This window comes from Mastacembelus armatus, chromosome 13 (assembly GCF_900324485.2).
Source record: "Mastacembelus armatus chromosome 13, fMasArm1.2, whole genome shotgun sequence".
NCBI classification, from domain to species: domain Eukaryota; kingdom Metazoa; phylum Chordata; class Actinopteri; order Synbranchiformes; family Mastacembelidae; genus Mastacembelus; species Mastacembelus armatus.
In genome coordinates, this window is record NC_046645.1 from 16525870 (window position 1) to 16553042 (window position 27173).

The 27173-nt window shown below is 38.4% G+C and overlaps 1 protein-coding gene across 6 annotated transcripts in view; it reads right to left on the bottom strand.

Annotated features, from left to right (window-relative positions):
* Positions 1-27173, bottom strand: part of usp32 (ubiquitin specific peptidase 32) — a 58311-nt gene that overhangs the window by 19096 nt on the left and 12042 nt on the right. For all 6 annotated transcript variants that reach the window (XM_026319767.1, XM_026319748.1, XM_026319784.1 and 3 more), the window contains exons 2-13: positions 26832-26959; positions 18393-18498; positions 13855-13973; positions 11310-11469; positions 3522-3653; positions 3275-3382; positions 3033-3148; positions 1988-2050; positions 1617-1700; positions 1452-1513; positions 1228-1330; positions 410-596 (exon numbers count right to left, since the gene is read on the bottom strand). In XM_026319767.1, the coding sequence (XP_026175552.1) occupies positions 410-596; positions 1228-1330; positions 1452-1513; positions 1617-1700; positions 1988-2050; positions 3033-3148; positions 3275-3382; positions 3522-3653; positions 11310-11469; positions 13855-13973; positions 18393-18498; positions 26832-26959 (1368 nt within the window). The remainder of the gene's footprint in view (positions 1-409; positions 597-1227; positions 1331-1451; positions 1514-1616; positions 1701-1987; positions 2051-3032; positions 3149-3274; positions 3383-3521; positions 3654-11309; positions 11470-13854; positions 13974-18392; positions 18499-26831; positions 26960-27173) is intronic.

The window sequence follows — 27173 nt, forward strand, 5'->3', positions numbered from 1 at the left end:
GGTGTTTTAATTCCATTCTCATTCTCATCTATTGTTAAACTGCTGTTGTTTTGCCTTTGTAAAAATATAAAATCCAAAATAATTCTAAGTGAATTGAGAACTGAATTGTCACTGTGCACACTGAATTATCAATTGCAAATTGCATTTTCAAATCGAATGACCAAACTGCATATTGAATTGCCAATTACAAAATGAAATGCAAATCGAATAGAGTCCAGAAAGCTTCCATTCTCTGGAGAAAACCTGAAGGAAGGAAACTGTTATTTTGTACTGGTCAGAACGCCTGGTAAAAAATGAATTAAACCAGTGGAGACACTGACTACTGCTGTTGTGTACTTAAAAAAACTCCAGAGTAGGTTTTATATTTCTTTACATGTCGTCTACTGTTCTGTAAAGTGTGTTAACTGACCAGTCTCTGTAGCCTCTGAGGCACTGGACACAGCATCAGGAGACCTCTCATCATTAGGGCTGACAGGGCTGAAGTTTCCCAGTCCTCCCAGTCTGTCAGGAGGAGCAGGCTCTATTATTGATGAGGCCATTGGATTTCGCAGTGAGCTCAGGATGGATGGCTGCTCCACCACAATGCCCTTATGTTCCTGGACAGAAAGACAATAGAAGGGATTGCACTGTCATTCATTAAAATGATATGAGATTAAAGGATAATTCTGGTGCTTTAGTAGTAAATCCTGTGTTTTAAAAACTGAAACTTCAGCTATTTCACAATTAATGCAAGAAGCTCTGTGAATTTTAACTAGGTTAACTTAACTTTCCACAGATTTCCAGGGATGTTGTTTTTGATGAAGTTAATTTTAATGTTAAATAGTATTAAAATGGTGGAATGATCTGTGAATTATTCCTAACGGTGCACTGATGTCCGGAGGTCAAGGTCTGATAATCTCCTCCATTCAGCTGCCACATAGCATTCCATTCAGAACCTATGAAGCTAGGAAGTTTTTATTCATAATTTAAAAAAAATAAATGATCTTAATTACTGCCCACAACTGTAATTTATTCAGTGAACTTTGCGTGTAGTGTTAAGAATTACCATAATACTATCCAATAAATTTGATTCACACTTCTTTTAGCAAGTATAATTATATTTCAAAATTCTTGAAACCTTGCAATATAAATTGCATAACAGGGAACACTGGCTGTGACTGTGTCATAAAGTTATGTTTGTTTCAGTGCATATAATCTGTCCAACTGATCATCTTTAAATGGACTTACATATTTGACATAGTCCTTCCACTGCTGCCACCACTGCATGGAGATGAGGAACCAGTTCTGACCTTGTTGCAGCCCATGTCTGCTTTCTCTCTCTAACCAACCTCTGCAAACACCACCACACGCATACAGAGAAACACAAATGGCCAAGGATAATTTGGTCCAAAATCTTATTCCTTAACAAGTAATGGACAAGTAATGTGGCAATAATGAGCCCACATACGTACCTTATAATTTGTCCCTCTTCTTCAGGAGTAGCAGGCCTGAGCCCCAGGACTATGTGGCAGACCTGAACAACGAAAGATGCAGAAAATGCACAGAAAATGAAAATGTAATATAGCATTTCAAAAACAATATCAGCCAAACTTACACAACTGTGTGGGTGTATTTACCTGGAAAAGCAGGTTTAGAAACTCATTGGCCAAGGCACTCTTCACACTCCAGATCTGGTAGTCCTCAAGGGTAAGGTGACCCAGCTAGAAAGTAAAACACCACAAAGGTCAGCAGCATGTCCAGATTCATGATTATCTACACTACTTTGTGTCCTTGTTACTGGAAAATGCCTGTGTACTGGACAGATCCCAGCGGTAATATATTGTAACTATACAACTGCAAGGCAACTGAAGCAGAAGTTGAATGTGATCTTATGGTGGCTTTCACTGAATTGATGTATATCAAAACAAATTATATTATGGGATAGAATCAAAGGAATAGCTCCATGACAACTATATCAAATATTCTGTCAACAGGGTTCGTGCCTCACCTTGGTTGTGTCATGCATCTTGAGGATGCCCTCTACTATGTCTGACACACTACTATGCAGCTCCTGCAAAACACCAAACCCAATATCAGCATGAAGCAGTCAACAACAATGCAACACAACAGCGCTGGATAGAAAAATGTGAGAACAGTAATTAGTAAGATTCTGAGATGATTATCAATAATTTGTCAATCACTGATCATAACCATAGTTTGTTATGCAATAAGTATTACAATGATATAGTATTTCAAGTTTCAACTTCTGCCGCAAACCCTGCACTGTTGTGTGAGACTGCACAATTTTTCATCTCTCAGTGTGCTGCTTTTAAATAAACTGCCATGATCAAGAATCAGCTCAAGCTGGTTAAGCTGCAATTAAGTTAGTTGAGTTGTAGTTTAGGAGATATATTCCAATGTACTAGATTGATATCAATCGCCTCTAAATAATGAACATTTATAGTGCGTGGATATTTCTATTGCTGTATCCTGGACACTGACAGCCTAGCTACGATTATAAGAGAGCAGCCTTAGGTATTTCTAGGCATTGCTTATATATAAATAGCGAGAAATAGCGACTGCAGTTCTCTACTGTCTTGTCCACTGGGGCCTCAGCTGCAGCCACAGACATTGCACACATCTGGGGTTCAGATGGATAAACTGCTGTTTATTAAATTAGAATTCCAACACTTAACACCCCCTAAAATCACGAGTGGTCGTTTTTATATTTCTCAGAGTAAATCTTTGAAAACTAAAATATATAGTGTAAAGACATCATTTTTTGAGGTATTGGTAGGCTAACAACAGGAAACAACAAACACCTACTATTTTACTCAGCTGTTTCCTAGGGAACAGCCAGACCACTGCTGTCTGTAAGTGCACATTCACAAGAGTAAAAATCAACCTTTATTCTCCTATTTGACATGGGCTTTATAGGCTTAAACTTAACCTATTTATTAAAACAACACAGTTGCCTTCAAAGCCAAAAATGCAAGCAAGAGACAGTCATAAGATTTTAATGAAAACATAGTGAGGTTTCACTTTGAACTCACAGGGAGTGTGTCTGTGCGATTGTCCTTCCACACCTCCAGCAATGCCACCACCATTTCATGAAGCTCATCTCGAGACAGAACCCCATCACGGTCCACATCAAACACTTTGAAGCAAACTGTCAGCGAAAGAAAGCGTTGCAGTGGTGAAATACAAATATTATTAAGAAGCATAATACTCATATACTGAGTATACCTCTCGGCTTTATTTAGCCGTAATGTGTCAAAACCACAGCACGTCTTACATTTCTGCCTTTCAGCAACGGGACCCCTGCAGCATGCTGAGAGACCACAAGAGATCTCTTTAAAGTCAATGTGATTGTCCCGATTCTCATCAAAGGCGTGAAACAAGCCTGGAAAACAAGATCAATAACACATGTTAACATTACACAAAACATTTATTTGAAGAGGGTTGTATTCACTGGTGTGGGCATTCATTAACAGCAGAATTCAAAATACATTTGAAATAGTAAGCTTAGAACACTGTCTAACCTTCACTTAATGAGGCATGGATGGGAGGAGAGACCAGAGGGACAAAGGTTTCTAGGTCAAAGCGGCCAGTTCTGGACTGGGCTTTCAGCAGCCAGTAGCGCTTCTCTAAATCTATAATGTCCGACTCCTCCACTGCAAACAAGAATGAGAGGAATTAGGTATGGATAAGTACAATCAGCTGCAACAGCTTATTTGTCCAATCATCAGTCCAAAACCCAGAAGTTCAGTTTAGAATAATAGAAAACAGAAAAACCTCAGAGGTGGGTGGAACTTGCAAATGTCTGAAAATTTAGATTAACACATTAAAGAGAGATTCAGGAAGTCTTTTGTGTCCACGGCCATAAGACTCTATAATTCCACAATATAAACATTAACACACGCGCACACACACACACCACATGCACACGCGCACACACACACACACACAAAAACCCCCCAAAATAAATAATTACTTTATTACTTTTCTACATACAAGTTAAATACTTTATTACTTTATTAATTACTATTAATTAATATAATTTAATAATATTAAATTTAATAACTTTAAATTAGAATAACTGCTGTAGCAATTGAATTTCCCCTTGGGGATTAATAAAGTACTTCTTCTTCTTCTAAATAAATATGACAAAATTTAATAATTCCCTGTAAACAACTAATAACAAAGATAATTCTTACCACAATTATCATCATTCTCCTCTGCCAGGGTGTTTCCATAAATGAGTTAAATGACCTAATATAACCTATTTGTATTACTGTTAATTAAAGCACTTCCATGTTGTGGAGTAGTGGTGAGTGGTGGCGTAAACAAGACAACAGTCACGATACCACTACCAACCCAAGCTGGGGATATGTAATTGTATGGAATGGTGTTTGACTCAATATAGTATTTGAAGCTGTGCCAGGGTCACTGAACCAGCCTCCTCCTTTCAACATGCTAATCCACAGCTTAAGGTAATAGGATTTAGCAGCTAGCCAGCCTGTCTTTGACATGGAACTGATACATATGACAGGTCAAAACACAGACGCACAAATCAAGCCACAGTCAATTTCTGGCAGATATAGACTGTGGCTTCCCAGGTGGGCTATTACAACAACCTTGCTGAAAGCATGTTTTCAGCAGCTATTGGGCACAGGTGCTCAGATGGGATGTTGCTGGTTGTGGCTGGCTGCTGGTGAAGCAGCACTCTGATTAATGGACTGACATGGAGGGGTGTTCCCTTCTCCTTGAGGTTCTGATTGCCTGAAGTCCAGGGGTGAGCACTGACCTTGGCCACAGTGGAAAGCACTCAATCACCTTTTTATTGCCACTGTGCAGCTGACTCACATGTGTTAACTTGAACAGACTCAGACTAAAAGGGAGCACTGAGTGTGAAATAAATGATTTAGAATCTGAAGGGGACTGCATGGAGATGGTATGGAGGAACTAATACTGCATGTGACTGATAAATTATTGAGGCTTATGAACGAAGGCAGGGAGCAAGACTACCTTTTCATCCCAAAGCTCTGGGCAGTGCTGACTTAACAAAAAACAGACAGAAACACTTTGCACAAATTAACCCACTTACTTTGGTGCTAAAGACCAGCTAAGGCTGAAAAGCATGTGCAAAGCTCTAAACATAAATGAATGGGAGGGAATGATAGCAGGTTCTTTTTGAATTGGCACTGATAAGTCCATCTAGACAAGAAGAAAATAAAAACTTGTACTCGTCTTGCTGAACATTTCTCATGACGTCTATGCAATCGTCTGACTGCTAATCTATAAAACTCATTATCCTGACTATGGATTGCCTCCTGCACATCTCCTATCCATCCGGCGCCCAGGGTCACTCCCTGCTTCCACAAACATCAGTGCATTGGTTAAGTCTAAATCAGTGTCATTCTTTGTCTGGATTTCAAATATTAACGATGATGTGGCAGACTTTGAACTATGTCACACACTTCAGTTGTCAATATCGATTTCTTTAACTAAAGACAAAATTAATCAGGTGCAAACTCTTGCAACAATGGCTCTTCCATCAGACACAACCTATTCTGTCAGTTTGCTACTCATGCCTCTGCCGCAGGTCCCTTACTGTCCTTATACCCACCTAGAGGTGCGACTCTCTCCGAGTGGCAGCAGAGATACCATACCATTATCCAGGGACCATCCTTAGAGAGGTGCTGCCACAGCCACCATGTAGCATAGTAAAGTCCCCACAACAGCCGTAAACAGAAAATACATCATTTTGGCTGGAAGGCTAATATTCCTAAGGATTTCTACTTCAATAATGCTGTGAGAGTGTCAAAGTCTAGCACGTTAGCAGAGGATTCACGGTGATAAGCCATGATTCAAGCTTTACACTGTTGTTCTGGAAAAAGGAGAGTCAGTCACTCTCTCTCTTCAACACACACACACAAAGTTAAGAGGATAAGCTTGGACGAGGCAGATTAAATGCAGAGTCCAGGTTCTTTGGACAAGACAGGTTCTTTCCAGCCATGTGTCCTTAATTAACAAAATAAACCCAGGCTAAAATTACCTGGCCTGCAACTTTAGAGATGTTTAGTTTCCATGTGTCAACCTGAAAATATGCATCACATTTAAAAATAAGAATTTCTGTTGTTAACGGTCAAATGACAAAGACATATTTAAAATTACAATTTATTTCTGACTTGTCCTATATACATAGTGCGGTAAAACAAAAAGAAGACTGCAAGATAATTACAAATATTACAAACTATTTCTGAACTGAATTCATGAAAAAAAATAACCTAAAGTAAACAGCACATAGGCCAACCACCTAAAATATGCACCTGCTGAGGCTGCATATCCTTTGAATTTCTTTCTACAGGTACTGGTGATGGTAAAATAGATAAAAGATAAACCTCTCATGTCCTTTTTGATGAGATTTGCATTTTTGTTCTTTTATCAACGCATTACATTTATTCACTGAAGATGATACAGACCCAGGTAAGCAAAGTTTAAACTTACCAGAAATGTAAACGGTCCAGGTTAATAAGAAAATAACATACAACAAGCTAATAAAAGTTTTTCTATTTTGACTTTGTTATTTCCCCTGAAGATACAGATATATGTATTTGCCTTCTTTGGACCATGACAGTGTAAGATATAGTCAGGAAACACTGTGCTGAGTGGTTTATAACATGCAACAAAGTTCCATCTGGGACATTAAAGTTTTAAAGTAGGCACCCATAGACTTCCAGGGACCCTGTTGGTGTTTCCAGGCAGTGTACATACACACATACAGACAAAATAGGGTTATGTAACCACTGTTGGATATTTGAATGACTTTTTGAAGTGCTGGCAAAACCTACTGCACCACAGTGTTTTTTTTTTTTCAGTACCAGGAAACTGTGTAAGACTAATGGGTTTTACATAAAGGCACAAATGAGGTAACTTTTAAAACTGTAGCATGTTTGAACATTAACCCTGGGTCTATTATCACCAGTAGTTTCCACTCTCAAGTAATTTTATGAGCATTTTCTGTCATGACTGGAACTACACAGAACCCATTTAACCAAAATGTGTTGCTTTGAAAGGGTATTCTGCAAGCTAATTCATCGTATACCGAGATGAATTTTTCACTAAGCAGTTTTTTTTTTCATCATTTTCTGGACATTTAATTAGAACAATGGAACAACTTTGGAAAAAAAATAAATATATAGACAATTTTTCAGGTCAAGAGTTATTAAGCTCCCAGGTCTAAGCCCAACTCTACCCATTGCATCATTATGAGAAATACCAACAATGTCAGCATAGGGCTGGGAGGGGGGAGAGGTGAGGGGCTCAGTGGTGGTGGATTGTGAATGTGAGAGGAAGGACTTGGAAATGGTGACATCTCCTGTCCAGAGAAACATGGACAGTGATACAGAGTCACACTGCACATATGCTACAAAAAGATATTTTAATGTGGAGGCAGTATGATTTGCCTAAACTGGGCAAAGTAAACAATCACCAGGGCGATGACCAACCTGCTTCAGTTAACCTTATTTAATTTGCATTCCCATGGCCAACACATCTGACCAATAAGCTGAGAGGACATTCTGATGTGGTTTGAAGTGATGCATTTTGGTACGCGTGTAGCCTGGCCAGCCACACCCACTCCTTTCTTAGCGAAAGACTCTGGGTCTGGAACCCCTGCCATGGATAGGTTTTTCCTCTGGCCTCAAAAGAGCTGGGCCAATCACAGCCGTTTATCTGCAGCGGGATGGGCTTTAAACTCCAGTCGTCCAATAAGATCTAAACAAGCCTTGCGCATACACACAGACTCGTTCGTAAAGTTTCTCAATGCCATTACCAAGTAAGCAAACCTTTCTATAACTGGCTTTTGCTGTTTACTCCGTTCAAAAATATGCAGAGCTGGTTTATTCTGCATCCATTGGCCTGACCCCTGGAAACTGAGCTCAACCGAAGAAATTCCAGACTAATTCTTTGTACACAATAGAAGAGTTAGTCTGGCTGGCCAGGCTAGTACGCCTGAAGTTTTCTCTTTGTGAAAAGAAACTGAACCAAGACGAAAATGCTTCAAACTTATAAAGTGATTCAAGCAAGCTGGAGTGTGCAAATACCCTAACTCTAAGCTATCTAATAGACAGGTTAAACTAAGAGCTAAAGCTAACGTACAACATCTGAAGCTGGAATTAACTTCTAATTGTATAAAATTGCTATCAATCTAAGTATTACAGATTTCCACTAAAATAATCTATGCTAACAATCTCACTACTCTGTCACTGTACTCAATTTAGAAAACTCCAAGTCCTATCTCTCCTGCATCAGAGTTAGGTGGGCGGGAGCTGGGGTGTTTGTGACAAAACCTCCCACCATACACAGCACCTGCCACCATGTCAGCCCAATAGCAAAACTGAATTGCAATAACCACGTTTCAACCAGTAGAGGGTAGTTCCTATGCATACTGCAACACAATATGCAGAATTAAAATAGTTTGCACTAAAATGTCAGGATTTGGGCCTGAATCAATCAACAACACTACTGAATACCCCAAAATCTAAACCGAACATTAATTTTAATCAAGAATAACACAACACACTCAAATACAGCTGTAGTTGTCAAAAAATATCACAGCTATCATGCATCTACAATCACAATAACTTGTGCAAACTGCATGGTGCAGGGCTGAGTGCGACAGAGAAGACACAAATATAAAAGGCAGCAGTGGGAGGAGACAAACCTGGGCGAGTGAAGGAGTGTTAGAATAACTAAACAGGAAGTGAAGTAGGAGAGTGAATGAATAAGAGTGATATGTTGAGTCAGGCACTCTCTGCCAGTGATGTAATGACAGCAAATAACTGTTCTGAGCCAGTCATGGTATGCACTCTACAAAGGAGGCAAAGGGAGGGAGGAGGATGCAACAGGAGAAATATCACAGCACAAAGACAAGGCAGCGTGGAGCACACACTTGGACTGCAGATTATCTAAAGAGAACTGAAAATGCCAAAGGCAAGCAAGAGCAAAATTTCACAAGTAAAGCCACAACATTAAAGTAGCATTCATTAAGGAGCTATTTTATTATTCTCAGACAGCAGCCACTATTTTATTTCCTTTCAAGAAGAAATAGACCTTTATTTGAAATTGGCACAATAAAAACAGGCATTTATTTCAATTTTTCAAGTTTTTATGGGTATATTTGATATTAAGAATTTTTTTTTCCTGATCTAACTGTTATTCCTGGAAATACTTCCGCCATGTGTTGAATAATTTCAGTATAATTTGCATTTTCACTGCACTAGTTCTGTCAGTACAGCCAGAGTTTTTCACAGAAATATTTTAAAGAATTGCAGTCTGTTCCACTCTACTATTTTTGACCGTGGTTTAGCAACTCCTAATGAAACTCAACACTCCCTGCAACTTTAAATGAAGCCATGTTTTACAGTTCCACATTAAAAGCTTTCTGGTGGCTTAAAGGGCACAACTGTACCACATTCTGGGAGATTTTTAACTCGCAAGAGTATAAACTCAAAGTGACTGGACTTCATTACTGAATGAGAATAATGACTTCTGCTGTAGTACAGACAGGCTACTATGACATGGTTCTGTTGTACTATTGGAATTACAGCTGTGAAACTGTACATTATAATGAATTTACCATGTGAGCTTTTATAATAAAAGTATATCCGTGATTGTTTGTATCTGAAAACTGGCTGTTATTTAGGTACGGTATAGAACAAAAAAACATTTAACAACATACTACATGGCAACCAATTAGAAGTTATCTGAAAGGTTATAAATGGGACTAGAATAAACAACAAGTAAGCACATTTGCTCAGAGATGGTCACAAGTCATAAAATCTCTGAGCCAAGTTTGAAGTCTCTGGAGTAGGAGTCTGAGTCAAGTCTCAAGTCTTTAATATTTCCAACTATTTATGTTTATTTTAAGAGCATTTTCACTTTTTGAATTGTAGGCAGAGTAATTACTACTAAATTTATAGCAGATTAACACTGAGCTGCCACACACCATCAAACTTTTCCTTTGTTAATCAAATAATTGTTCATCCTTGTTTTCTTAAAGTGCTTTTACATCTTATTTTAATTTACTTTATTGTATTTAAATTTATATTATTTTAAATGTCTTTGTTTTTAAATGCTCTTTTCCATGCTCTTAATGTAATTATATGCCTTGTAAAGCACTTTGAATTGCGTAGTGTATGAATGGTGCTATACGAATAAATTTGCCTGGCCTTGTTAAATTCTATGAACCTGAAGATAAATACAGACACTAGCTTTGTGCACTTAATAAACTGACTTCTGTATAACTGTAATTAGTATTATCAACATTGCATAATTTATCATGAATGACAACTGTGGAAGGTCGGTCTCTTTATTCCATTTGCAATTTATTTTACAATTGGCAATTAAATATGCAATTTAAACATGCAATTTGAAAATGCAGTTTGCAACTGACAATTCAGTCTGCAAAGTGGCAATGCAATATGCAGTTCACTTTGAATTATTTTGGACTTTTTGCCTCGATTGCACAAGCTTAAATTTGAGTTAGCCAATCACAGGCAGGATAGGGGCGGGACATAGCAGATTCAGGCAGGGACACACCTTAATGAGGGGGTGACAGTATGCATTTTGGGTTGAATTTCGACACAAACTGAGCATGGTGACAATGAAATGAAATAACAATCCACGGGGGGTGCTGTTTCATGGGCACATGTGAATAAACAGACCAAAAACCCATGGCAATTAATTCTGCTTCCATTTAAAATTTTAACCAGAATAATTTCAAGTGAACTGCATCAATTGTAAAACGGACTTTCAAATTGAATGACCAAATTACTTATTGAATTGCCGATTGCAAAAAAAAAAACAAAAAAAACAACAAATTGAATAAAGAATAAAGACGGCAATATGACGTGACACATTTAGTTTTCATTTAAAATTTTAACCAAAATATTTCAAAGTGAATTGCATATTGAATTGTCAATTGAATAAAGAGACCAAAAAAAAAACTTCTATAGCCAACAGGCACAGCTTGGTATGGTTTCTGTTCGTGTACCAAATGCCTGCAGTTGTCAGATGCAGGCTGTGATGTGGTAAAAGAATCAGAGTGTTGTGAAACTTTCCTACTACACAAATGTTGAAAGACTTAACATTCACAAGCCTTTATTTATAAATGTGGAGTCAATTATATAAAAGCTGTGGGTCAAGTGGGAAGTCTATTTACGTAGGACTCAAATACAAGTTAATATCTTGATATCCGTATTTGCCCACAGTATGTGGACACAGAATACACAATAAGACTGATTTAGAGTGTTATTGGAACTTACAATGTGTGACACCAGCCAGGGTCTGGTAGAAGGTGGGTGTGTCACTGTCGTCAGTGAGTGTAACACACACCCCTCCAGACAGGAGCCATCTGGACAAAGTGAAGGCCTCCTTGTTTTGTAGGAGCCAGTTCCTGAAACGTTCATAGTTCACCTTGTCACCCTGGAACAACAAACACAAACAAAATTAGGCTGTTAGCCAGTGTAAAGCAAAAGATCATCTATATCTGTCACCAGTATGACCATTTTCTTCTGGTCATGATGCTCATCAAACAAAACTTTCTTTGTTTCCAGGCTCTTAAATGTTACTGTTTCTGCCTTTTTCTGTTTAATATCACTGTAATCCTAAGATCTTAAAGTTTGAGACTGTTAGTGGCACAAAGAAAGTACTATGAAGGGCTGTCCTACATGCTTTCAAACTCTGGATGCCTCCAAATTCAACAGAAAAATGGAACATGAAAAATTAGCTAAGCTGTTTTACAGAATAAACAGGCATAGATTGTTGCAACAGAGAAACAAACATACAGTGCATTCAGAAAGTATTCAGAAAGTATTCAGACCCCTTTTACAATTTTGTCATGTTGGAGCCTGATAATACATTGCGTTTTTTTCCTGATTAGTCTACACATAGTGCCACATAATGACAAACTGAAAACAAAATTTTAGAAATGTCTGTGAATGTATTAAAAAGGAAAAATGAAAATATCCCATTTACATAAGAATTCAGGCCCTTTGCAACAACACTTAATTTGGAAAGGCACACACCTATAGAAGGCCCCACAGCTTGCAATGCATATCAGAGCAAAAACCAAGCCATGAGGTCAAAGGTACTGCCTTCAGACCTCAGACACTGGGTTGTTGATAGGCACAGAGCTGGGGGAAGCTTCAAAAAATTTCTGCTGCACTGAAGGTTCTCAGGAGCATAGTGGCCTCCATAATATTCAAATGAAAGAAGTTTGGCATAACAAGGACTCTTCCAAGAGCTGGTCACCCAACCTGCTCCCCAGCACTCAGGACCTCAAAGGTTCACCTTCCAACATGACAACAACCCTAATCACACAGCCAAGACGATATAGGAGTGGCTTATGGATAACTGTGAATGATAAAGGGGCCCAGCCAGAGCCCTGACTTGAACCCAGTTGAAGATCTCTGAGGAACCCTGAAAATGGCTGTCCACTGACGGTCCCCATCCAGCCTGACCAAGCTTGATAGGATCCACAAAGAAGAATGGCAGAAAATACCCCAATCCAGGTCTGCAAAGTTTGTTGTGTCATACCCAGAAAGACTTGAGGCTGTATTTGCTGCCAAAGGTGCTTCAACTAAGTACTGAGTAAAGGGTCTGAATACTTATGTAAATGTGATATTTCAGTTTATGCTTTTTAATACATTTATAAACATTCCTAAAATTCTGTTTTCAGTTTGTCATTGTGTGACACTGAGTAGATTTATGAGAAAAAAACGTATGTAAACAATTGTATCAGGCTGCAACATAAAATTGAAAACGGTGAAAGGAGTCTGAACGCTTTCTGAATGCACTGTATCTCTGCACTACGATGAAGACCCACTTTGGGTAATCAGAGTCATCATATTAGCATCCTTTTCTCCATGTTTAATACTAATTGTTGTCTGCATATTTTAAGTAATGCTCCATCCATGTATTTTGATTTTGTAATCACATTACACTCTAGCGTGTGAGAGTTTTCACCGTCATTGCCATGCCTGTGCAGTCTTCAGTTGCTTCCAAACACAAAAACCTTCACAGCATGCAATCCAGCACAAGGTGGCTTTTATTATGAAGCAGTCACAGGAAATTCAGTGAATGTGTCACCACGGTTATGGTAAAATAACCAGTAACAGCAGGTTGTTCCAAAGATATTACACCCTCCTTATCCGGTGATTACCGAACTGGAAAGTGGATTCTTAACAAATATAAATGCTCCAATCATCACAGCTGAAACTCCATTTAGATGAAGTGTATTGGAGTGTTTGCAAAATGTCAGAGAAGCTGACATGAAAAGTGAGTGAGGACATAGCTGTAGTGAAAATGTGGTTTAGGGCATAAAAATTACATTGGAAATGTGGAAAACTGAAGAAGCAGAAAAGTACTGTAATTGATCAAACTGCAAAACCAGGAGAGTTCTTCTAAAACTATATATTATATTAGATAACAATAATTAATGTTATGTTAACAGTGTGGGATTAAGTCAGGGTAGAATTTTTTATTTCCTATGTTATTGTGTTCTGAGCTGCTTGCAGTGGATTGTGATTTGAAAATTGCTTTTGTATCCTAATAACCCACACAATAACTCGCTGTAATGCCAAACTTTGTATCATCCCTGTGAAGTTGTCTCAGTGGTGGGCAACTAGTAACAATAGCTTTTCTATCTATGACCACGTGACAAACATCTCTGTAATTATAAAAACAAACACTATGGTTTGATCCAAGAAGATAATGTGGGTGATATGCAAGTCTTTAATAGTGCTGGTATAATACATTTAATTTATGTATTTATTTCTTCAGGGACAGTACACAGTGTGGTGTGCTGACCTCATTGAAGCACTTCTTAAGGGAGGCTGGGACTTCTCCATCCAGGATTTGCAGAACTGCTTCGATATCTTCCCTGGCAGCATATCCACCCAGATCACTGGCAAACAGGCTGAAGAGGTCTGTGAGCAGACACACATAAGCAAAGGGTCACAGAAGAGTTCAGTTTCATCACAAGAAGGCAGGCCTCTTACAGTCCCTTGAGGGAACAGTAAGGACAATCAGCTCTACAATGTGAATATCTTCCTGACGGATTAGACTGCCTGGCCTGCAACAAATTAGACACAACTACCAGAATAAGAATGAGAACAAGACAAAGATGAGGGTTAAACAATAGGAAAGAAATGTGGACAGGAAAAATACTTTAATTTCATAATGGTGAAAAATGCAATTAATCAAAGGAGTATTTGGTCTTTATCTGAATCTGTATTTATTTTCAGATTCTATTGTGAGAGGTTCTGACAGTGAATTAAAGCTAAAGATTATACTCAAACAAGAAAACAAGAACACTCAGCTTTAATCAGTTAAATGTCAAATTCAATTTTTGAACAATGTAGCAGTGACAATACAGTGTTTTGCTCTCTGACTGGATTTTTCTCAACAGCAACGGCATCATGGGCAATATTTAGAAGCATTAGCTGTGCCACACCGACATACAATCTCAAAGCTTTTCACTAAAATAAAATACCTATTGTTTATTGTGTCTTGCAGTAAAGTAAAACATGATGCATTACACAGTTTCACTAATAAGGTAAATCAGAAGTGGCACACATGCTCATTTTTACAGACCAAAATGTACAGGCATGACTGCCATTCAAGGCATTGAAACAAATCAAAACTGAGGGAGACCCAAAACAAACTTGAAATCAAGGTCAGAAAAATGTATAATCTAAAGATAAAAGAAGGACAAATAAACAGAAAAAGAACCAGCCTATGTGAAATGCCATGTAGGGTCGACAGATTTGCATCAAGGTTCAAAGTTCCACATTTCTGCTTTATTTTTCGTATTGATTGAATTATAAAATTGATGGTTGTTTCTGTTCTGATTGTTATATACATATGTATGAATGTCAAATACGTAAAAAAAAAAAAAGTTTTTCCATAGTTTCTTGTAACTTCGTACATGTCTGTAAGTAATTAATTTTCAAAAATACAAATTATTTGTTTTCCCAATGTTTTTGGCATTTTAAATAGTTGTGGTAAAAGTAAATAGATTTTTCAATAAGGTGTTTGATTAAAAGAAATTAAAACCTGATATATTGCCTCTATATATTTTGAGATAATCCCGATTACCCAAGATCTTGTTTTTTATGCCTCAGAAGAAAATGACCTCATTTATGTTTTTCTAAATTGTCCTGGTCGAAATCTATGAAACCAGCTTTCCTGAGAATGACATATCTAAACTACACTGACAGGTCAACTGCAACAACAATTCACTCTCAGTTTCTAAATAGCATTATTAATAACACACTATATCTATGACACATCTTTTACATTCATCCACTGCACCTTATGTTATTATTAGTTTGGCTCTTCCTGTACCTCCTAACCACTGTGCAACTGTGTTTCAGCTTATGCCCTGTAGCCTAATGATGTTCTTTACCCTCTGCCATCTTTATCAAACCTCACAATCAAGTATTTTATTTGTTGAGAAAATTCCTTATCATGTTGTGTTAGACTCAACCCAGACCAAAACTGAGAAAGCTGTGGTGTTTACAGGTTTCTTGTATAACTGTGTTCATGCAGTTACACATGAGTGGAAATGACACATGCACTTTATTGTTCACTTTGTTGCAGCCTATGCTATTCCTGTTGTGCTGTTTGTTACATGTGGAGGACCCCAACAGTAACAATTCCACAGACAATGAGCTGGATGGAACAGCAGTGCACCTTGAAGTGGAGTAGGGGGAAAACACTATTTGAAATCTGCTGTACTGTAACTGTGTCCTCTCGTTAGCAAAGCTAGCAGAAAACAAGAGGTTTGCTGTACCAAATAGGATTTACTCACCACTGATGGATTATCTCCTAGCAGAGAGTGCTGATCTGCTGTCAAAGGGTCTCACTTTCTCGACCTGCAGGCCTTGGGGACCCAATGACTGCACTACAGGCTCTCACTGAAGGATTATATTCTAACTATGGTGAACTGAACTAAAAATAAATGGGGTATCCTTTAATTTTGTTGTTCTATTTTTATTTGCCTTGTGCATTGTTTTTGTGTTTTTTGCATTCTTGTATATATTTACATTTCTGATTTTAATGTATTGTCATTGAAAAAAAATATAATAAATAAAAAATATTTTAAAAGTTAAATAAAACTTAATTTAAAAAAAAAAGGGCTTTTATTCATAACACTACTAAAAAGTCCCTGTTGCTCCTGGTGTACAGAGAAATAGTTTTCGTTAGACATAGATGTCTAATCAGAAACAGAGAGCATTGCAGAGTGTGGTGGCAAGTTTACAGAAACCTTTTCAGAAACAACCCTGATAAACACTGCACTAAATATACTGTAGAATGGACTCTCAATGCAAATGTGTTATGTAAATATGCTGACTCACTGTTTCAGATAGGTCAACACAGCTGTTACTGTAGCTGAAATATGTGATCAGCTAACATGGTTTCAAACCTCATGTCAGTACAGGCGTCAAAGAGTGTGACAGCATATAACCAAATGTTTTGATCTCTCCGATGAAATGTTAAGTTTTTTTCAAAATATTCCCAAGTGTGTTTTTAACAGAGCAGGGGATTTTCAACATAGCACTTCTGAACATAATAGCCTTCTTTAGAAAGCATGAATTAATTGTATTTGCACACAATAACACGATTATTTTTTAAAAAAGAGAAAAATGACAAGGGTCAATATTATTAGCCCCCTTAAGAACTGACCTTTTTATTGAGCCAAAGCACAAACCACTGTGGTGCAATCATGTGCTTTCACTTTGTAATGCTCACAGCTTGTAATCCATCGATCAAGTTAAAACTGAGGCTTGTCCTACACTTTACACACAGTATAAAAACTTCATTAAGAGTTTGAGCTGTCACTTGAGAAAGAATCAGAATCAGTTTTATTGCCAGGTACAGCAAAGAACACTTTACAATACTAGGAATTTGTCTTGGTGTCCGGTGCAAGCATATATACAGATATGAAGCATCATGCCAAAAACTGTTTGTCAGTTTAGACTTGATAAAAAGAGCTGCTGATGCTTACAAAACAGGAGAAGGATATACAAAGTTATTACAGCTTTTCCTAATGTCAAGAAGTGGAGCGAGAAGTATCATCGAGGAATTCAAAGAGACCCACACACTACAGAACAAGTCTGGCAGAGATGGGAAGTGAAAGATTTCAAAGACTCTAGAAAGACAACTAGTGAGAGATGTGTCTGAAGACGATAGAACAACTACCAAAACACTACGTTATGACTTAGCCAAGTCAGGAATAGTAGTGTCAAAGACGACAGCCACTGGAGCCCTGCACAGAAGTGGACTGCGAGGATACAGGGCTACAAAAGAGACACCTTCAAGCCAGACTGAAGTATGCTAAAGACAATCAGGAGAAAGATTATGCATACTGGAAGCATGTCCTTTGGTCAGATGAGACCAAACTGCAGCTCTTTGGCCATACAGATGTTGCTTATGTTTGAAGAAAGAATGAAGAGGCGTATAATCCAGAGAACCTCAAGCGGTCAGCAGCAAAACTGGGTCTGGGTCGTCACTTTGTCTTCCAACATGATAACAACCCAAAACATACATCGCTCCTGGTGAAGAACTACCTCCAGAAGACAAGAATGAACATTATTGACCGGCCTGCACAAAGCCCCGACCTGAATCCCATTGAAAATCTGTGGGGTGAACTGAAGACCAGGGTCCATGCCAGAAGACCATCAAATCGGGAGGAGCTTGAGAGATTTGCCAAAGAAGAATAGGCTGGGATTCATCAGGAGATGTGTCAGAGACTTTTTTCAAACTATAACAAACAACTGCATGCTGTTATCCAGCAAAAAGGACACACAGTTGACTATTAGCATCAGGGGGACTGATCATTTTGACCCTGGTAGTTTTTGAATTTTGTGAAATAATTTTTCTCTGTGTGCAAAGTAAAATAATGTAAGCATCCAAGTAAGGGGGAAAAAACACAGCTGTAAAATAAAGACAAAAAGGTGTCTGTTACAGTTCTAGCCACAAATTGTAAAACAAGCATACTAGTTCAGATTACACCTCCTGATTGCAGAAATGTGGGAACTGCTTAATCTGGAGACAGCGGACCAAAATCTCTGACCAGCCAGAAACCCAAACCGTTTGACAGCCAGATCTTTGATCATCAGGAACACAATGAGTCTTTGTGACCCCCTTCAAAATTCACATGAAAACCAAGTCACTCCCTGGATTCAATTTGTTGAAGTCTGATTGATGAGATAATTCTTTTCAAACAATGTAACTGATTGTAAACATCATAAAACTCTGACACATTTGACATATGGAGATAATCAAGAGAAAAACATAAAACCAACACAACATAGACCATTTAGTCTTGATTAACTACTTACACTTGGCCTTCTCCTCATTGCGTCCTCTGGTCAGAAGCACCAGGCCAACGATCAGATTGTTGAAGTGCAGCCCTTTAGATGAGCCTCCAAAGGAGGTGTAGATAACCTAGAACACAAAAGAAATAGAAAAAGGTAAGCTAATATATAGATGAGCGACCAAAGTCGTCAGCCATCACCATTAACTTACAGCCTGTCATTTCCATATCAGTTGAAAGTAGCTGTGTTTCGCAATCAGTAAAATTAGACACAATATCATTACCACATATACTATAACCTAATAAAGCAAGTGAGGAGTATAAAATATTTGTGAAAAGCATTTTTAAACATGGGCTGTTAGATGCTGTGTGTCCCATTTCCCAATTGTAAATTCCACTTGGACAGAAGAAAAGTGTGCATGTAGGTAGATGAGCTATGATACAGGGTATCAAATGGTATTATGGAATTGTGTTCTGATTCATCTCTGTTTTTTCTTCTCCCACGCTACATGCAAAGAAACATGAGCAAATTTGCAACCTATAGGAACCAGTCCTTTTAGAGTTAGAATCATAGTGGAGGTAAAGTAACTTTTCTGGATAATGACACACACATATCTCAGTGATAAATCACACAGTACAGGAATATCCAGACAAAAGCACATATTTATACATATTTAATACCTTCATCAGTACAAAATATTAGTATCAGCAGTCAAAAGTCCCAGTCACCCTCTCTCTCCCTCCCTCTCTCTCATGCAAGAAATGCTGTTGCCATTGGAAAACAAGTAGGTTATACAAGAATATTTGTGATATGTATGACAACCATAAAGAAATGATTCTGCAATAAGTGAGCTAATGAAATGTGTCCATTTCAGTGGGTCACACAGAGCAGTGGAGCAAGTTTTTTTTTTTTTTTTTTAAAAGGAAATGTGTTACACTATGCAAAGTTCTAAAGTCACTACCAAACCTCCCTGTCCTCGCTGCATACTGTGATGGATCCTCCCACTGTTTTAGAGCTTGACCTGGCCAACTTCTGCAGGACTGGCTGATAAGGGAGGGTATGGTTTATATAGTGGATTTGGCTGAAGTAGTAGTTTATGTGGGTCCTTTCAGCTATAGTAGCTGACCAATGGACTTATTTGAAGTGAATCCAAATTTCCTTATTTTATAATATATATAATAATCTATAAACAAAGATTTTTTTATACTGCTCTGCAAAGGAGGTTTCCCAAAAAAAAAAAAAAAAAAAAAAATAGAGTAATGTTATACACTATGTGATTAGTCCACCAGATATTTCCTTACAGGTTACTAAGACTATGATCCAGTTTGGAGAACCTCTGATGTTGAGTCTTAAGTTGATGACGTGTGCTCTTTGCTCCTGTTGTTTAGTACATTGTGCATTAAATCATCTCGATGATGTAACCAATACAACCAGCAGGAAGACTGAAAATTCTCCCTGAACTGAACTGCAACATCACAGTGGTTAATAGATGACACTTTCTCCACTACAGCAGATAGAAAACAAAGGCCTTTCTGGCCTACATGCCGCTACCCTAACTATAAGCAAACTACAGTTGTGATAATCTTTTACGTGTCCATATCACTGAGTTCACTAAGAGAAATACTGAGCTGCAGCAACAAAGCCTGAGTAAGACTGGCATTTGGGCACAGTTATTTAATCTGATTGTGTGTTATTTGATATACATGCTAAACGCTTAGTAGGTTTCATCTTGTGTTCAATGTGGTCTAGTTTCAGTCTGGTCAGGTTTCACTTATGTAAAGACACACTACATGCTCTCTGCCCCCCCGTCTTTACTATCATCAGACACATTAATGTTGACGTCTCAACTCCCAGAGTGAGCTAACATAGAAAACGGGCTTAATGGCTTGAGATGGAAAAGCCACTGAAGTGGATCTTCATTGCTGACTTGCTCCCATTCATATATTTTATGATTAATCAATTGAGCTATCGATTATTTTTACATTAATGATTTTTTTTTTTTACTTGATCAATATAAATGAATTTACCCCAAATTAATTTGAAAGTAGCATTTATTCATATGATAAGTAAACATTGCAGGGCATTATTACCCAACAACAGTAAAAATCTAAGGCATGTAATCTGTAATCTAATCTAATTTTAAGAAATACTGTATTTAGAAATTAAATTACAAAATTCATCCATCTGTGTTAAGTATCGTTAAACAACTGCCCCAATATCGAGGAGATGTAGTTTGGTGTGAACATAAATGTTTTTACCTTTTTGGTGGTACAATATTATCTTCATTTAAGTCAAGAGTGACAACTAACACCAGCTTCACTGTAGTAGTGGAGTGGAGTTTAAAAAATAAATAAAAAAATAAATAAAGTGTGACTTATCGTCCAGAAAAAATGGTAAATAAAATTATAAATTTGTGGTTAATCAATTATGACACTGTTAATGAGACTGCTTTACAAACTGATCTGTACATTCCACAGTGATTCCAACATATTATTGGGTGCACCAATGCTTTGTACTGTAGCCTACTTCTTATTGGTGGTTTACACTATTGTACCAATAAAGTTGAAGAGGACCTACTTGTGAACACCATTCTTATTTGCTTTATTCATTTATAATTACATTTTACCATAATACATATTTATGTGGTGTTTGGTGATGCTACAGCTTTTCATGAAACAACCTACCTTATTCAGATTTATGCATGAGCTGACAGGCAACAAAAAGCATGCTGGGAATTTGCAACTCCACTTCGACATGCCAAATTAAAACTATCACAACAAGTTTATTGATCAATAAATTAATTACCTCTATTCATGACTATATTATTGCATGGATTTTTTGGATTTTTTTTAGATATCTGCACTTTACATGAGTATTTGTTTTTCTGACGACGATTTTTACTCCCTATATTTAAACACAAATATCTCAACTTTCTACTCCTTATATTATCAAAACAGGCTTGTTATTTTTTCAACCTCCACGGATGACGACACGATGTAAAAGACGTAACTAACTAGAGAGGGAAATTGAGTGAGTGTACAGGTTATGATAGAGAGAAAACTTGCAGTGCAAACGTGAAAGAAGAAAGGGATCCAGAGAGTATTGTCTGACGACGATGCAGCAGAAAAACAAGACATTCCCCATCCATGGCCGTATTTAAAAGAACTGTTCAATGTTGTCAGCTCCAAGAATGATTCATTTCCTTTTTTGTGTCGAACTTTTTTAGTTTTGCGGAATTATCAAAAGATGTATTGTGTATTAATGATGGCAAAAAAACATTTTTACTTTTTACTTTACATTCAAACCCAGTACTTTCTTACTTGAGTAAAGGAGTTGAGTCAGTACTTCTACTTTTACCAGAGTCTTTTCACACAAGTATCTGTACTTCTACTTAAGTATAGAATGTGAGTACTTTTGTCACCTCTGGGTGACAGTGGAGATGAAGGATCTCCTGTATGGTTCAGTCAGGTGAGTCGTCCACTGCAGCTGCTTCTCTGGTCCATCAGAATGTTGTGAAGGGGATGGTCAGTGTATTCCAGGATCGCTTCTACCTTTTTCTGTGTGCATCTCTCCACCACAGCTTCCAGTGAGTCCAGCCTCATTCCAGTCACTGAACCAGCTTTTTGCTCCAGTTTGTCCCACCACCTTGCATCCTTCTGCTTTATGCTGCCTCCCCAGCAGACTGTAGCATAAAACAGCTATCCTGCTACAATAGTTTGGTAAAACATGTGCAGCATCTTCCTGCAGACATCAAAGCAGCTTGTCTCTGTCCTTTTTTATATAGAACGTCTGTGTTCAGTGACCAGTCCAAGTTATTGTCCAGGTGTGCACCTAGAAATTTGTAGGCTGGCACCACTTCAATGTCCGCACCACAGATGTTGACTTGATCAGGAGGGGGTTTAGACCTGTGTTCAGGTGTTCAGTAGGAGGCAGTTTTTAGTCAGTCCAGTCCCTGAAGGATTTTATCAGGCCTCTGTAATCCTCTTCCTGTCCATTCCTGATACATGCAACAATCAGTATCATCAGAATACTTTTGAATGTGGCAACACACAGAATTGTATGTGAAGTCTGGTGTGTACAGTGTGTACAGGAATGGAGCCAGAACAGTCCCCTGTGCTACTCAAAACGCTACCACAGAACCAGTTTCCCAGCGTAATGAACTATGGCCTCTCTGTCAGGTAATCTGTGATCCAGGAAACCAGGAATCCAGGAGGTGTTCACCCTCATTCCTTCAAGCATGTCTCTGAGGATGAATGGTTGGATGGTATTGAATGCACTTCAATCAAAGAACATAATCCTCACATAACTTTCAGGTTCTTCCAGATGACGCAAAACACTGATGTAGAGGACAGCACCATCCACACCAATGTGTTCTCTGTAAGCAAACTGCAGGGGATCTATTGCATGTATAACCTTGAGTCTCAGGGCCTTTACACAACAGAAGCAAATTTCTCACGGGATTATTCTGTGTGTCAGTAATGATTTTTGAACCAAGAATTACAATAGACCATTTCACATCAACAACAGAATTTCCCTGAGCGAAAAAGCGGAATTGTTTTTTGAGGACAACAGTGACTACGTGAAATCTTTTGCCAGCCAGTCAACATTTTATATCATAAATAATATACAATAACGAGCAATGTAAAACATAATGTTATAGTTTACAACTATTTATCTGAATCATCACAGAATTTGGACAGCACATTTTCTATTATCCTGCCAAAACAGAGGGACTATATTTATTGGCATTAAACACTACATGATGAGTGTGACTGGGTCAAACAAAGTGACTGTTATTGTGTGTTTTATTAGGAGCACTCCACTCCACTCCACGACTTTTTAGAAGCCATAGTCACATATTCGCATTTAATGTGAACATCAGCAGTGCGTTTAATTCCCCTCAGAATTTTCCGTTTTCTTGTGATGTTTATTCACATCACTCCTGGTGTGTACAGTGGGTACGGAAAGTATTCAGACCCCTTTAAATTTTTCACTCTTTGTGTCATTGCAGCCATTTGCCAAAATCAAAAAAGTTCATTTTATTTCTCATTAATGTACACTCGGCATCCCATCTTGACAGAAAAAAACAGAAATGTAGAAATTTTTGCAAATTTATTAAAAAAGAAAAACTGAAATATCACATGGTCATAAGTATTCAGACCCTTTTGAGCTAGTACAGCCATGAGTCTTCTTGGGAATGATGCAACAAGTTTTTCACACCTGGATTTGGGGATCCTCTGCCATTCTTCCTTGCAGATCCTCTCCAGTTCTGTCAGGTTGGATGGTGAACGTTGGTGGACAGCCATTTTCAGGTCTCTCCAGAGATGCTCACTAGGGTTTAGGTCAGGGCTCTGGCTGGGCCAGTCAAGAACGGTCACAGAGTTGTTCCGAAGCCCCTCCTTTGTTATTTTAGCTGTGTGCTTAGGGTCATTGTCCTGTTGAAAGGTGAACCTTCGGCCCAGTCTGAGGTCCTGAGCACTCTGGAAGAGGTTTTCTTCCAGGATATCTCTGTACTTGGCCACATTCATCTTTCCTTCAATTGCAACCAGTCGTCCTGTCCCTGCAGCTGAAAAACACCCCCACAACATGATGCTCCCACCACCATGTTTCACTGTAGGGATTGTATTGAGCAGATGATGAGCAGTGCCTGGTTTTCTCCACACATGCCGCTTAGAATTAAGGCCAAAAAGTTCAATCTTGGTCTCATCAGACCAGAGAATCTTATTTCTCATAGTCTGGGAGTCCTTCATGTGGTTTTTGGCAAACTCTATGCAGGCTTTCATGTGTCTTGCACTGAGGAGAGGCTTCCGTCGGGCCACTCTGCCATAAAGCCCCGACTGGTGGAGGGCTGCAGTGATAGTTGACTCTGTGGAACTTTCTCCCATCTCCCTACTGCATCTCTGGAGCTCAGCCACAGTGATCTTTGGGTTCTTCTTTACCTCTCTCACCAAGGCTCTTCTCCCAGGATTGCTCAGTTTGGCTGGACAGCCCGGTCTAGGAAGAGTTCTGGTCGTCCCAAACTTTTTCCATTTGAGGATTATGGAGGCCACTGTGCTCTTAGGAACCTTGAGTGCTGCAGAAATTCTTTTGTAACCTTGGCCAGATCTGTGCCTTGCCACAATTCTGTCTCTGAGCTCCTTGGGCAGTTCCTTCGACCTCATGATTCTCATTTGCTCTGACATGCACTGTGAGCTGTAAGGTCTTATATAGACAGGTGTGTGCCTTTCCTAATCAAGTCCAATCAGTTTAATTAAACACAGCTGGACTCCAATGAAGGAGCAGAACCATCTCAAGGAGGATCAGAAGAAATGGACAGCATGTGAGTTAAATATGAGTGTCACTGCAAAGGGTCTGAATACTTATGACCATGTGATATTTCAGTTTTTCTTTTTTAATAAATTTGCAAAAATTTCTACATTTCTGGTTTTTTCTGTCAAGATGGGGTGCTGAGTGTACATTAATGAGAAATAAAATGAACTTTTTTGATTTTGGCAAATGGCTGCAATGACACAAAGAGTGAAAAATTTAAAGGGGTCTGAATACTTTCCGTACCCACTGTATGTTGGTGTACCTTGCATATATGCATGAACCCATAAATAAATAAATTGGAGACTAATTAGGCAACTCGGTAGCTTGCTAGAGATTTGCAGCACCTGGCGCGGAAACACGCATGCGTGATGATCCATGTGTCAGAAAAGATCAGATGTCAGACTGGCTGCCCTCTATGTCAATCAAGTGACAAATGTAATAGTGAGGATGGATGATAGGCTGACATCTATTTTTTTTTTTTAATGCCATGCGGTCTACCCACACTACCTTTGCGATCGACCGGTAGATCGCGATCGACATATTGGGCACCCCTGCTCTAGAATAATAATGATGGTGATAAACCTCTTTTATGGGCAGGCTTTGCAGCATCCATGGGCTTACCCTGACTTTTGGCTAAATAAAGGAAATAATGCCATATTTCACTTTGTGAGTCTGCTTTGTCTAGAAGCCATAGAAAGTCAGGAAGAGCACTTGTAGTTGCAGCCATGCCTCATTTTTACCGGTGAAACCATGTTTCTAGTATCGGTATACTGTGCAGCACTATGGGACTGCAGCCAAATATATTTCTTGTGTAAGCACATCTCTGTTCTATCATCTGAAGACAAATATCTAAGAGTGTTTTTAAGGACAAGATATTTCAGTTTTTTGAATAATGTTCTACCGTGATGCTTTCTTTAAACTGAATGTGCATCAGCCATGTTTCTGAGGCCAGTAGTATCCTTACATCTGGGCCACTATCACCGCAGTAACTGCTGCCATGGTGACAAAGGAAAAGACTTTTGTTATCACAGACAACCAACAAGTGCTACAACAGCAGGCATTGCCGCCGTGTATTAAAGCAGAGATGAAATACCTTGCCTGAAATTCAGCACTCCTCTACAAAAGAAGACATTATGAACTAGAAATGAACCTACAAATAAAAACAGCAGAGGTGCTGAATCACACCACAAAACTCATAATTTATGAGTGAGGCCACCACTTACACTGTGCTAGTAACAAAGATCTCTCAGATCTTAGCAGGTGAAAGTGACTGACGGATGACACCACTTTGCACTCATTTAACAAGAGCCGCGTGACATAATGTGCAGGATTTTTTTCTTACAAATCACATTTTACAAAGAATTGTTTATATTTTTCTAAGCATGTAAGTATTCTCTTCAAACAATGTATTTTCAAACAATACTTGCAACATCCAAAAAAGAAATTCACACAAATCAGATTTTGAGCCTTGTCTCTACTGTCACCAAGTGTGCACCACATATCTGTTTATGTATGTGTATGTATATATTGCCACTCCCCATAAGTGATGGCCACTTGTGGACTGGTTTTCATGCATAACATTAGGGAAGAAATGGTGCCTTTTCATGGGATCTCTAAGTTTGCTAATGGTATGCACAAGTGGACTTTGTGCTGGGTAAGACAATCAGAAGAAGACTGAAAAGAAAATCAGCTATTATCAGCTCTTTTCAATTACGGTGGACCCACCCATATACCTAAGCTAGAGCTATGCATAGATGTATGAGGAAGGGAGGAGGACACGGGAGAACCTGACGAGGAGACCAAGCCCTGGGTCTCCTCGTCTGTTGTGACTGACTCCAATTAGTATTGTACTCTCTGCTAGGAACCCATAGCTGTAATGTTATCCTGGCCAATAGTGTTCCTTATGTCCTATAAAACAACCACAGTCTTCTCCAATTGTGCTTCTAAAATTAAAGGCTTACTCATTTCTACAAAAAGATATCTATTTTGGACTTTTACCTCACATATATCTCAGAACTCTGGGAGCATGATTAAGACTTTTTCTAGTGGCTATTTGGATATTATTTTATTATTATAGCTATATTATTATAGCTATCTTTCCATTGTGGCTCTTTAGTTGAGTGACAGTTCTTGTGTGAAATCACTGTGGCATACCTCTGCGACTTTAGGGGGAACTCCATCACCCAGAACTTCCCTGTAGAAGCACTGCTGGGTCATGTAACAGGAAAGGCCACTGGTTCTCTTGAAGGCATCCTTGAGGCGTTTTAATTCCACATCAGTGACTGCAGGGCACAGAAAGAGAGAGAATAAATGTAGGAGTATTCCACAAATGTTCAGAACCCCTGTAGTTTGGTTCTTTGAGAGAAAACTATATAAAAAAAAAAATCCACAAAAATGAAAAGTGTCATGAGCAAAAGCCAAAACTCTATGTTTACCTAACTTTAAATGGTGAAGTATAACGAAGAAAAACAAAACAAATATCTACTGACAAAGGTC